Source organism: Oryctolagus cuniculus, chromosome 8 (assembly GCF_964237555.1).
Source record: "Oryctolagus cuniculus chromosome 8, mOryCun1.1, whole genome shotgun sequence".
NCBI lineage: Eukaryota > Metazoa > Chordata > Mammalia > Lagomorpha > Leporidae > Oryctolagus > Oryctolagus cuniculus.
The window spans coordinates 61652006-61666402 of NC_091439.1; the positions used below are offsets into that span (position 1 = coordinate 61652006).

Below are 14397 nucleotides of genomic sequence, written 5' to 3' on the forward strand. Positions count from 1 at the left end.
AACAGAAAAATTTCTTAACAATGGAAATAAGGGCTGTTCAAAGTCATTGCATATTGAAGTTATTTTCACTTTTTTTGAGAAACTTAAATTTAAAGAAGCACTCAAGAATGATACATCTTTTGTGAGCACTTAGACATAACTGTAGCTTGCGGGGCATAAAAATATTGTCCCTTTAATTCATTAAAAGAAAGTAAGTCTTTGGGAACAAGTTTTATCATTAATTAATGAAGCACCTAAGAAAACAAGAAATGGAGATAGACACTTTGGCATAACTAAAACTTATGAGACATGAGTATATCCTCCACTTAATACACTAAAATGGACTAAATCTTTGAAGATAAGTTTTACTTCTAACTCTCCTAACACAACTCTGTGAGGGCAGAGCTCCAGCACAGTGACCCCTGTTGTTAGTTTAACAATTAACACTCTTATGTATAACCTCAGTGATCATCTGAGGCTCTTGACATGAGCTGCCTAGGCTGTGGAAGCCTTTTGAATTGACACTCTGTCAAATTTGGACAAGGCCATAAGCAAAGTAGAAGTTCTCTCCTCCCTTCAGAGAAAAGTACCTCATTCTTTGATGACCACTTCTTTCCACTGTCATCTCACCCAACAAGATCCTGCATATAGGACATTTTTTTTGACACTGTGTCTTGGCTTTCCATTCCTGAAATGCTCTCATGGGCTTTTCATCCAGACCAGAGTGCCTTAAGGGCTGATTCTGAGGTCAGAGTGCTATTTTAAAGTCATCTGAATCTGCTGTATTGACGGCTTCCTATGTTAGAACATTTGCTCCTTTTTAATTCTGTTATTATTACTGAATACTTAATCACATTTATATGATTATTTTAACACTTGATAAAATACATAGGATCATCACTTTAACATTTAAAATGCTATTTTTACAACCAGCTGAAGAAGATTTGTGGTCCCATGGCAAGTTTTTAAACTGTACCATTAGAAGTAAGTCTGTAGGAATGTATACAGAACTATACAGCTTTACAAACTTCATACACTTCCTAATTACAACTTTAGAAACATGGTGATTCTCAGGACCAGTGCTGTGGCACAAAGGGTTACAGCCCCAGCCTGCAGCATCGGCATCCCATATAGGTGCTGGTTTGAGTCTTGGCTGCTCCTCTTTCAATCCAGTTCTCTGCTATGACCTGGGAAAGGAGTAGAATATGGTCTAATTCCTTGGGGCCCTGCATCCGTGAGGGGGACCTGGAAGAAGCTCCTGGCTCCTGGCTCCTGGCTTCAGATCAGCCTAGCTGTGGCCATTGCAGCCAACTGGGGAGTGAACCAGCAGATGGAAGATCTCTCTCTCTCTCTCTCTCTCTCTCTCTCTCTCTGCCTCTCCTTCTCTCTCTGTGTGTAATTGAATTTCAAATAAATAATTATTTAAAAAAAACATGGTGATTCTTCCTACTGTAGCCACCCTTCCAACCACACTCCCACCCCTCTTCCTCCTCCCTCCTCCTCCTTATTCCCACTTACTTTTTACTAGGATCAATTTTCAATTAACTTTATACATATAGGATTAACTCTTAGTTAAAAAGTTCAAAAAATAGTAAAAAAAAAAAAAAAAAAAACTGTTCCTCAACAGTCAGTCAAAACAAGAGCTGTTCAGAGTCATTGCTTCACAGAGTATCAATTTCACTTCTACAAATTGCCTTTTAGGTGCTCTATTGGTTATCACAGGTCAGTGAGAACATATAGTATTTGTGCCTTTGGGACTGGCATATTTCACTAAGTATGATGTTTTCTAGTTTCATCCATTTTGTTGCAAATGACCACTTTTTTTATCTCTGTAGTATTCAATGGTATACATACCCCATAATTTCTGTGTCATCTTCAGTTGACAGGTATTTGTGTTGATTCCATGTCTTAGCTATTGTGAATTGAGCTGCAATAAACATTGGGGTACAGATAACTCTTTTATTTGCTAATTTCATGTCCTTTGGGTAAATTCCCAGGAGTGGGATGGCTGGTGTCTTTCATAGTGGTTTTACCACTATGGAAGTTTACATTCCCACCACCAGTGAATTAGAGTACATTTTTCCCCATATCCTCAGCAGCATTTGTTGTTTTTTGATTTCTGTATGAAATCCATTGTAATGGGGGTGAGGTGAACTGGCATTGTGATTTTTGACTTACATTTCCCTGTTCTGGTGATCCTGAGCATTTTTTTCATGTGTCTGTTAGCCATTTGGATTTCTTCTTTTGAAAAATGTCTGTTAAAATCCTTTGACCATTTCTTAACTGGATATTTTTTTTTCATTTCATTGCTGTTGCTGTTGAGTTCCTTTTTTTTCAATTTTTTTAAAGATTTATTTATTTATTTGAAAGGCATGATTACAGAGAGGCAGAGGTAGAGAGAGAGGTCTTCCATCCAATGCTTCACTCCCTAGATGGCCACAATGGCAGGAACTGTGCTGATATGAAGCCAGAAGCTTCCTCTGCATCTCTCATGTGGGTGCGGGGGCCCAAGGACTTGAACAGGTACCCATATGGGATGCCAGCAGGGCCGGCCCCCCTTATTTCTTTTATTTCTTTTTTTTAACTTTTATTTAATGAATATAAATTTCCAAAGTACAAAATATGGATTAAAATGGCTTCCCCCCCATAACGTCCCTCCAACCCGCAACCCTCCCCTTATCCACTCCCTCTCCCCTTCCATTCACATCAAGATTCATTTTCTGTTCTCTTTATATACAGAAGAACAGTTTAGCATACATTGAGTAAAGATTTCAACAGTTTGCTCCCACACAGAAACATAAAGGGAAAAATACTGTTTGAGTACTAGTTATAGCATTAAATCTCAATGTACAGCACACTAAGGACAGAGATCCTACATGAGGAGTAAGTGCACAGTGACTCCTGTTGTTGACTTAACAAATTGACACTCTTGTTTATGGCATAAGTAATCACCCAGGCTCTTGTCATGAGCTGCCAAGGCTATGGAAGCCCCCTGAGTTCACTGACTCTGATCATATTTAGACAAGGCCATGGTCAAAGTGGAAGTTCTCTCCTCCCTTCAGAGAAAGGTACCTCCTTCTTTGATGGCCCGTTCTTTCCACAGGGATCTCACTCGTGGAGATCTTTCATTTAGGTTTTTTTTCCCCCCAGAGTGTCTTGGCTTTCCATGCCTGAAATACTCTCATGGGCATTTCAGCCGGATCCGCATGCCTTAAGGGCTGATTCTGAGGCCAGAGTGCTGTTTAGGACATCTGCCATTCTATGGGTCAGCTGTGTATCTCACTTCCCATGTTGGATCATTCTCTCCCTTTTTGCTTCTATCAGCTAGTATTTGCAGACACTATTCTTGTTTATGTGATCCCTTTGGTTCTTAGTCCTATCATTATGATCAATTGTGAACAGAAACTGATCACTGGACTAGTGAGATGGCATTGGTACCTGCCACCTCGATGGGATTGAATTGTTTCTAACTCTACTGTTTGAGGTAAGTCAGCTTGAGCATGTCCTGAATTGCACATCTCTTCCCTCTCTTATTCCCACTCTTATATTTAACAGCGATCACTTTTCAGTTAAGTTTCAGCACTTAAGAAGAATTGTGTATTGATTACAGTATTCAACCAAAAGTATTAAGTAGAACAAACAAAAAAAGATACTTTTTTTTTTTTTTAAACAGGCAGAGTGGACAGTGAGAGAGAGACAGAGAGAAAGGTCTTCCTTTGCCATTGGTTCACCCTCCAATGGCCGCCGTGGCAGGCACGCTGCGGCCGGCGCACCGCGCTGATCCGATGGCAGGAGCCAGGTGCTTCTCCTGGTCTCCCATGGGGTGCAGGGCCCAAGCACTTGGGCCATCCTCCACTGCACTCCCTGGCCACAGCAGAGAGCTGGCCTGGAAGAGGGGCAACCGGGACAGAATCCGGCGCCCCGACCGGGACTAGAACCCGGTGTGCCCCAACCGGGACTAGAACCCGGTGTGTGGCACCGCTAGGCGGAGGATTAGCCTAGTGAGCCGTGGCGCCGGCACATAGACAAGTCTAGTACCTGCTAACGCTAACCGATGGAGTAAATAAAGGGGAGAGTGATCCAACATGGGAAGTGAGATACTCAGCAGACTCATAGAATGGCAGATGTCCTAAATAGCCCTCTGGCCTCAGAATCAGCCCTAAAGGCATTCGGAGCTGGCTGAAAAGCTCATGAGAGTATTTCAGGCATGGAAAGCCAAGACACTCTGGCAAAAGATCTCTGCGAGTGAGATCCCAGTGGAAAGAACAGGTCATCAAAGAAGGAGGTACCTTTCTCTGAAGGGAGGAGAGAACCTCCACTTTGACTATGACCTTGTCTAAACAAGATAAGAGTTGGAGAACTCAGAGGGCTTCCATAGCCTTGGAAACTCATGACTGGAGCATAGGGAGATTACTGATGCCATAGACAGGAGTCTCAATTGGTAAAGTCAACAACAGGAGTCACTGTGCACTTACTCCTCATGTAGGATCTCTGTCCTTAATGTGCTGTGCATTGAGATTTAATGCTATAATGAGTACTCAAACAATATATTTCACTTTGTGTTTCTATGGGGGTGCAAACTGTTGAAATCCTTACTTAATGCATACTAAACTGATCCTCTGTAAAAAAAAAAAAAAAAAAAAAAAAAAAAAAAAAAAAAAAAAAAAAAAAGAAATTATCAATTCCCAACTTGACTCTCACTGGGATTAAACATGACAATAGGTCTGATCTGATTTCATCATCATTTAAAAAAATCATCTATTATTTTTCATTTTATGTTTCTGTGTGGGAGCAAACTGTTGAAATCCATACTTGATGTATACTAAGCTGATCTTCTGTATATTAAGATAATCAAAAATGAAATTTGATGTGAATGGAAGGGGAGAGGGAGTGGGAAAGGGGAGGGTTGTGGGTGGGAGGGACGGTATGGGGGGGAAGCCATTGTAATCCATAAGTCGTACTTTGGAAATTTATATTCATTAAATAAAAGTTAAAAAAAAAAGATACTAAGAGGGATAACGTATTAAGTTGTTCATCAACAGTCAGGGCAAGGGCTGATCAAGTCACCATTTCTCATAGTGTTCATTTCACTTTAACAGGTTTCCTTTTTGGTGCTCAGTTAGTTGTCACCTGTTGAGTTTCTTGATTTCTTTATATATTCTGGTTATTAATCTTTTATCAATTGTATAGTTTGCAAATAGTTACTCCCATTCTGTTGGTTGCCTCTTTACTTTTCAGAGTGTTTATTTTGCAGTACAGAAGCTATTCAATTTGATGTAATCCCTTTTGTCAATTTTGGCTTGATTGCCTGTGCCTCTGGGGTCTTTCCCAAGAAGTCTTTGCCTATGCCACAATGTCTTGCAGGGTTTCTCCAATGTTCTCTAATAATTTGATGGTATCAAGTTGCAGATTTAGGTCTTTAATCCATTTTGAGTATATTTTTGTTTAAGGTATAATGCAGGGATCTTGCTTCATACTTCTGCATGTGGCAATCCAGTTTTCCCGGCCCCATTTGTTGAAGAGACTGTCCTTGCACCAGGAATTGGTTTTAGCTCCTCTGTCAAAGATAAGTTGGTTGTAGATGCTTTGATTGGTTTCTGGTGTTTTTATTCTGTTCCATTGGTCTTTCCATCTGTTTTTGTACAAGTACCAGGCTGTTTTGATTTTAACTGCCCTGTAATATGTATTGAAATATCGTATTATGATGCCAGTGGCTTTGTTTTTGTTGTATACGATTGCTTTAATTATTCAGTCTCTTGTGTTCACATATGAATTTCAACATCAGTTTTTCTAGATCTGAGAAGAATGTCCATGGTATTTTGATAGATATTTCATTGAATCTGTAAATTGCTTTCAGTAGTATGGATATTTTGATGATATTGATTCTTCTAATCCATGAACATGGAAATTTTCCTTTATTTGTATCTTCTATTTTTCTTTAATGTTTTGTAATTTTCATTGTAGGTTTCTTGACATCATTGATTAAATTTTTCCAAGGTATTTGATTTCTTTTGTGGCTATTGTGAATAGGATTTATCTTTGAAGTGCTTTCTCAGCCTTGACATTATTTGTGTGTACAAAGGCTGTTGATTTCTTTATGTTGATTTTATATCCTGCTACTTTACAAAAATTTTTTTAAGATTTATTTATTTGAAAGTCAGAGTTACACAGAGAGAGAAGGAGAGGAAGAGAGAGAGAGACTTCATTCATCTGCTGTTTCACTCCCCAATTGGCCGCGACAGCCAGAGCTGCACAGGAGTCAGGAACTTTCTCCATGTCTTCCCATAGGGGTGCAGGGGCCCAAGGACTTGGGCCATCTTCTATGGCTTTCCCAGGCCATAGTAGACAGCTGTATTGGAAGTGGAGCAGCAGGGACTCAAATTGGCACCCAAATGGGATGCGGACACTGCAGACGATGGCTTTACCCGCTACACCACAGCACCAACCCCCCAAACTGTTCTATGAGTTCCAATAGTCTGTTAATGAAGTCTTTTGGATCCCCTAAATATAGAAACCTGTCATCAACAAATAGGGAGAGTTTGACTCTCTCTTTCACAAAATGTATCCCTTTGATATCTTCTTTTGCCTAATGTCTCTGGCTAAAACTTCAAGGACTATATTGAATAGTGATGGTGAAATTGGGCATTCCTGTCTATTTCCAGATCTTAGTAGGAATGCTTCCTAATTTTCTCCATTCAATAGGATACTGGCCATGGTTTTGCCATAAATTTCCTTGATTATGTTGGGGAATGTTCCTTCTATACCTAATTTGCTTAGTTTTCATCATGAAAGGGTGTTTCACTTTATCAAATGCTTTCTCTACATCTATTGAGATAAACATATGGTTTTTCTTCTGCAGTTTTTTAATGTGGTGTATCACATTGATTGATTTGCAAATGTTGAACCATCCCTGTGTACCAGGGATAAATCCCACTTGGTCATGGTGAATGATCTTCCTGATGTGTTGTTGGATTTGATTGGCCAGATTTTTGTTGAGGACTTTTGTGTCTGTGTTCATCTGGGAAACTGGTCTCTAGTTCTCTTTCTCTGTTGCTTCTTTCTGGATTTAGAAGGGATTTGGAAGGATTCCCACCTTTTCAATTGTTTTGAATAGCTTGAGAAAAATTGGAGTTAGTTGTTCTTTAAATGTCTGTTAGAATTCAGCAGTGAAGCCATCCAGTCCCAGGCTTTTCTTTGTTGGCAGGGCCTTTATTACTGACTCAATTTCTGTCTAGGTTATTGGTCTGTTTAGGTTTTCTATGTCATCATGACTTAATTTTTGTAGATTTATCTCAGATTTTCTCTAATTTCTATGATGCATTCTTCATTCAGGAGCATTTTGTTCTACCTCCATGTTTCATATGTTCTAGAGTGTTGATTTTGATTTCTTCTGAGAGGATTCATTCTGAGAGGAGGAGCATGGTGGGGGCAAGAGGTGCAGAGTCACCACACAGACCCAAGGAGTCCAGTGAAAGCAGGCCAGAGGTGAGCAGCCCGCAGACTCGTTTATTTCAGTTGCTACAGCTGCTTATATAGCCAAGGCAGCCAATCCAGTCATAGGATGGTCTATGCCCTAACCAATCACAGCCTGTTTCCAGTCAGGCTCTTGTTGCCAGGCAGTTTCTGAAACCATCCAATCGGCCTGCTGTCAGTCAGGCTCTGTTGTCATGTGGTTTCAGAAGCCATCCAGTCATGGCCGATTGCCAGGCAATTTCTGATGTCAGCTGCCATCTTGGCATGACCTTCTCACCTTCTCATGACCTTCTCACCTTCTCATTCTACCACACTAGAGAATCTTGAGTTGTTGATTTCTAGCTTCATTCCATTGTGGTCTGAGAAGGTACATGGAATGATTTTTTTTTTTTAATTTGTTGAGACTTGCCCTGTGGCCTAGTATATGATCTACCCTAGAGAATATCCCATGTACTGATAAGAATTTGTATTCTGCCATTGTGAAGTGAAAGGTTCTGCAGATATACATTAGGTTTACACTGTTGATTAACTGTTTCCTTGTTAATTTTCTGTCTGGTTGATATGTCAATTTTTGAAAGTGGGGTATTGAAGTTCCCAGTTACTATTGTATTGGAACCTAAAACTGACTACCTTTAGGTCTATTAACATTGTAATTGGATAAAAATACATTTATTATAGTCACATCTTCCTATTGGATTGATCCTTTCTTGTTTCTTGAATTGTGACTTATTTTTCAGCATTTGTGGAGTTGATTTTTCATTTTTTTTTTTAATCTTTGGAGTTATGCTTCTGTGGCTTCATGAGGTGTCTGCCCTTTCAGTGAATACCAGGAAGTGTGTAGTGGGTGTGGCACAGAGTTAATGCTCTAGGGTTTGGATAGTTTTCAGGGTAACACCCACGTGGGATGTGGTAGAACTCCAAATCCAGCTACGCCCTATACATTTTGGGTAGCTACAGAGGTCCCAGGCTGTTAGCATATAGGGCTCCCATAAACACAGAGATGAGAGAGCACTGTTGGTGCAGGCACTCCTTTGTATTTTGTAGTTGCCCTGCCACCTTCCCACAGAGCTCTGAGGTAGGGTTGCTGTGGGCTGTTCCCTCTGTTGGTAGCTTTGGATCACATGCACATGCTAGAGTCCCTGATGGTTTTGAATCATCTGTGCCCCTCCACTTCTCCAGGACCCCAGGGGACTGCCAGCTCCCTTGGCTCCAGTCTGGACCCATGTCATGCTCTGGCTCTGTCCCCATGGATTGGTACAGATCAATCTCCCCCCCCCCCCATCTCAATAATGCCACCTGCTCAGGTGCTCATGAACAGTCACCGTTCTGTTTGAAACCAATTCCCCTCCTCCTATGCAGCTTCCTGGGTGGTGTACCTCCTACCCTATTCTCCACATTTTTTTCTTCCTATCCCTGCATAGCATGCTGCTTCCTAATCTGACATTTTCCCCCTCCCAGTACTGTTGGTCTTTTTGTTTGCTTATTTGAGAGGCAGAGAGACAGACACACTGAAAGAGCTCCCATCCCAGGGTTCACTCATAGAATGCTAATAGCTGGGTCTGGGGTGGGGTATAAAGCTTTGAAATAAAAATTACCTCTAGGTCACTTACTCTCTAGATCAGCACCTGCAGCCTCCCAGGGTCAGCATTAGTGGGAAGCTAGAATCAAGAGCCAGAGCCAGAAATCAAACACAAATACCTTAATATGGGATGCAGATTTCCCAACCAGCATCTTTTTTATCTGCTATAAAAATAATTTTATTTAATTCTATAATTTTATCTCATGTTATTCACTGGATTAAACTTTAACTCACAACAGTTTTGTTCATCCTGCTATACAAATAATATGACATTAATCTATACTATGTCTTGGAAATGTAAGAGTGACAATCAGTTCTCCAATTACTTCACTATGAGTCAATTCGTGATTTAGTTTGTTAAATCAGAACTTAACTAGAGACAGGATTTAAGAAAACTTACCATGGTAACAGTCATTATCCTTCACTTCTATTGTTCATTTATCGACCAGCACCTTAACAGCTAGGTCAAACACCCTTTCACAAGTGTTTTTCAATGTAAGCAGGAAGTAAGAAATGTTTAAGAATCTAAGTTTTAATACTTTAAATTAATGATGTGATTTATAGTGATCAAATTATTGGTCTTTTCCTCAGGTCACAAATGTGCAATTGAAAGATAGTAAGTTGTCAAATATGTGAAATACTTAGAAATGTAAATTGTACTGTAGCTCTGACTTAAATCCTAAAAAATGAGTATATGAATAAGAAATACTGGAGATGGAAACAAAATGCATACATATGAATGCAGCTCTTCAGGGAAAAAGATGCAATTTGAAGCACACTGAGAAAATCAAAAGAATTTTCATGGTGTGTTCAAAGATGCCATTCTGTGAACTATTGACCTGGATTTTCAGCTCAGATGACACATTTTCCATCAGTTCCATACTAGTAACATGGAAGGCACAGTGATTATGCCCATGGGGAAACTTTGCCTTCCTTGTTGATCCATTTAATGCTTTGTCTATTTCTAGAATCACAAATCTTAACTTTTAACCTTGCCAACTTTCTTCTGAGTCCCCAACTTGAAGTCAGATGACAAGTCCAGTTCATAAATAGTGCATTTTCCTCATTGTAAGTTGTCTCATATACTATTTACATTAAGATTTTCTCTGATTGGCATTAATCTGATTGTAGATAAGCCTCAAAACTATTTAATATCTTAAGTTAAACTTTTTATTATTTCAAGATTTCCCCAGAGAGATGAACAAATTTTAGACATATAAGTGATGAGAAATATTAAATAAGAATATTGCACTCCTCTTTTGTGCTCAAAGCCAAGGGCTAAGTGTACAATATTTTTATTCCACCACTTTTTATAGAAACATACAATTGAATACATTCTATTTTATTTAGACACAATACCTTCTGTCATTCAAAAAATTGTGCATTACCATTCATCACTCATTCATCTGTACCTATTGCTTTATCTCCATCTACACACCAGGGACAGCACTACTGCTGGGAATATTAGATATTTTCCATGCCTTTCAGTAATTGAAGGCCTAGTGGAGGAGGAATTGATATTGGCATTGTACTTTTCCTTGAGTCTTTCATGATATTATGGCCCAAAAGAATGGAATCAAGGAAATGAACCATACTGATAAATGAGCTGACATAAAACCAGTTGTATAAGCTATTGCCTATTTAAAAAAATATACAGTTGGGGTGGGCATTTGCCATAGCAGTTAAAAAACACATGACATGCATATATCCCACCCTAGAGTGCCCTAGCTCAAGTGTCAGCTCAGTTCCCAATCCTATTTTCCCACTAACATCCACCCTCGGAAGTAGCAGATGGTACCTCAGGTTGTTGGGTCCCTGCTGCCATATGGGAGACCTAGACTGAGTTCCTTGATTCTGGTTTCAGCCTGACTCCCACTTATTGAAAGTATTTGGGGAGAGAACCAGTGAAAGGGAGAACTGTATCTCTCTCCTTTGAATAAATTATTTTTTAATTAGCAATATTTCCTTGAACTAATTGAATATTCGTAATCACTATTCAGGGAAACATTTCTCACTGTAGAATTAAGAGAAACTAAATTAATATTCATAAGTTTGCCTAGTAAGCATGTTATTAAAGAAATCTTAATACTATTATGTTGCAGTCAAGTTATAATAAATACTGAGGAACCAGCTAAACCCTGCAAGCCAATACCTACATGGTAACTCAACTCTGTGCCCAGTGTTGTACAGTGAAGGCTATCCCAGCCAAGTCCCAGCTCCTGTTTTTCTCCTCCTCCAGCTGTTTTTTTTCAGATCAGTTAAAATCTATTTATATTTTAGCTGATGCCAGCCATTCAATTAGGTAGAGATGGAACGGTGACACAAACATACATTCTTAAGACAGACCTTGCCGTTTTACTCTATCATTTTAGAGTGTTGAGTATTTCTTAGGTATCCTGTGTAATTAACTATATTGATAGAAAATTTTGATTTGTAGTTGGTTATTGGAATTATTATATCTAATGATTTTTATATTTGCCAAAAATGAATTCTTTCTTTCTAGGTTGTAAAAATGATGATTATTGTTGTGGTGACATTTGCCATCTGCTGGCTGCCTTATCATATTTACTTCATCCTCACTGCGATCTACCAACAGTTAAATAGGTGGAAATATATCCAGCAGGTCTACCTGGCTAGCTTTTGGCTAGCGATGAGTTCAACCATGTACAATCCCATCATCTACTGCTGTCTGAATAAGAGGTAAAAACAAATGACCTATTACAACTTTCTTGTCATTCTTACTTTCTTACAATGTTGTCCTAGCTTCTTGGTGAAAATATAAAGAAAAGAAAATCTAAAAATTCACCACTGGGAAGCATATAACTTAATTTTTTAGACTCCTCCTTACTTTACAAAATATCCCACCTTAACAGTTATGTGTTCAAAAAATATTATTAGAAGTTGTAACTGGGAGATTTTTATATGGGCCAACTTTTTCTTCCAAAAGTTTCAGGATTTTGTCTACCAAAGACACATGTCCTAATGATTGAAGAAGATGTATTAAAAATGTACTGAAATCCTCAAAGAAATGAAGGCACTTCCTAGAAATTCATAAATAATTTTTGTAAGATAAATAGATGATGCCATAAATTAATCAGATACATTTAAAAGAACATCTTATAAATAAATTTTATATATCCAGAATAGATGTGACAGTGTGGGGAGCAACAATAGAGACAACCCCTCTTTCTCTCTAATGCGGGAGAAAGAAGAAGGCATAGCCTCCATGGGAATGGTTAGTGAATAAATGGGGTAATCCAGGTAATGATGGTTGTATTTAAGTAGGAATAGTCAGCCGGCGCCATGGCTCAACAGGCTAATCCTCCGCCTAGCGGCGCCGGCACACCGGGTTCTAGTCCCAGTTGGGGTGCCGGATTCTGTCCTGGTTGCCCCTCTTCCAGGCCAGCTCTCTGCCATGGCCCGGGAAGGCAGTGGAGGATGGCCCAAGTGCTTGGGCCCTGCACCCCATGGGAGACCAGGAGAAGCACCTGGCTCCTGCCTTCGGATCAGCGCGGTGTGCCGGCCACTGGAGGATGAACCAACGGCAAAGGAAGATCTTTCTCTCTGTCTCTCTCTCTCACTGTCCACTCTGCCTGTCGGGAAAAAAAAAAAAAGTAGGAATAGTCAAAATTGAGACTAGAAAAAAAAACGTAAAATGTTTTCCAGGGGTAAAAAAACAACATCTTAGTTGTAGAAGCAACACAGAAGTAGGTTTAAAATTCAGAGGTTATTAATTCCCTCAATAAACAGACATGTTTTGGGTATAAGTAGAAATGGGACTTATTGTAATTAACTACATGAGATAAATCCTAAGCTTTCTTCCCAGGTAGGGCCCTACCATACTGTGTTTTAAGTTTTTAAATAATTAGTTCTTACTGTTTTTCACTAACAATAAGCCATATTCCAATTTAAACGACCCATCTGCTTTTAATTAAGTTCTTTTCATGTTTTGCAAAGGTAAGCATTTTGTACATTCCTATATGATTACAAAAAACTCTTAAGATGTATAAATGTGTAATTCTTAGACTAATGAGATTTTATAAATGCATAATTATGTCTGAAAGAAGCTATTTTGAAATATTGTGTGTCATTTTTAAGTACCTTAACTGACCAGTCTGATTCAATTATGTCTATGTAAATACATACAATAATTACAGAAAGGTACACTGTTTCTCTGGTAGGTTGGTTCCCTGATGCTATGCTTTTGCTATTTAATGACTTCCTTACTGATATGACATTAAGGCTCAATTCAAACAAGAATTTCTACAACTAATACCAATATGTGGCATAGGCTCTAAGACTTTTACTGGAAAATCAAATTGAAACACTGATTTACCATAGCTTCCTGAAGTAGGGTTTTTCTGTGGCAACTGAAGGAAGTATCTACTTGAAAATATGACTTTTCCTTTCTCTGGTCTGCTTCTCCTAAGATTTCGAGCTGGCTTCAAGAGAGCATTTCGCTGGTGCCCTTTCATCCAGGTTTCTAGCTATGATGAGCTAGAGCTCAAGACCACCAGGTTTCACCCAACTCGGCAAAGCAGCCTGTACACCGTGACCAGGATGGAGTCCATGACAGTGGTGTTTGACCCAAGTGACGCAGACAACACCAGATCCAGTCGGAAGAAGAGAGCTACACCAGGAGACCCAAACTTCAATGGCTGCTCCCGCAGGAATTCCAAATCTGCCTCCACCACTTCAAGTTTCATAAGCTCACCCTATACCTCTATGGAGGAATACTCTTAAAATCACTTGCTATTGTGAAAGATGAGTGTAAAGCTATCACAGTCCCATTCTCTTTATCAGTTCTGTCCTACAAATTCTGGAAATAGAAGGGCAATGCTTACAGTGACAAAGCTAACATAAATGTAACACAAACATTAAGATATTAGCTGTTTCCCCTAAAAAATGAGCTTTGATAATTCTAAATTATATATGCAGAAAAATTAAATCTTAAAAACACTTATCAGATATACAGTGTTTTTTTCCATTTAAAAATGCAATACACAATTGTGATGATAGAATAGCATATGATTTTCCTAAAAGATTAAGGAAACTGTATAATATTGTGAGTACAGAAAAACAGAATCTGTATAAGATGGAATGTTTTCATCTACAGCTATAAAATAGAAAATTTCCCCATTACACTGATGGAAAATTAACCTCAAGAAGTAGGAGATAATGAAAATTTTTACTCATGAAATTCATTTAACATTTCCTCTCAAGCATTGATCTAAAGGAAAACCTAGTGAAACTACTAGATAATCAAGAGAATGAAATGAGCATATTTTCTGAGAAAGTGACTTTTTGACCATTAAATATTTTAAATGCTGGTCTAAAAAGTGAAAATCATGAATTTAAAACCATGA

The 14397-nt window shown here is 38.9% G+C and overlaps 1 protein-coding gene across 1 annotated transcript in view; it reads left to right on the forward strand.

The window, feature by feature from the left end:
* Positions 1–13939, forward strand: part of TACR3 (tachykinin receptor 3) — a 115483-nt gene extending 101544 nt beyond the window's left edge. Inside the window, 2 exon segments of the mRNA NM_001082055.1 lie at positions 11535–11731; positions 13462–13939. Of these exon segments, the coding sequence (NP_001075524.1) occupies positions 11535–11731; positions 13462–13774 (510 nt within the window). The 3' untranslated portion in view covers positions 13775–13939.
* Positions 13940–14397: the final 458 nt, after the last annotated feature.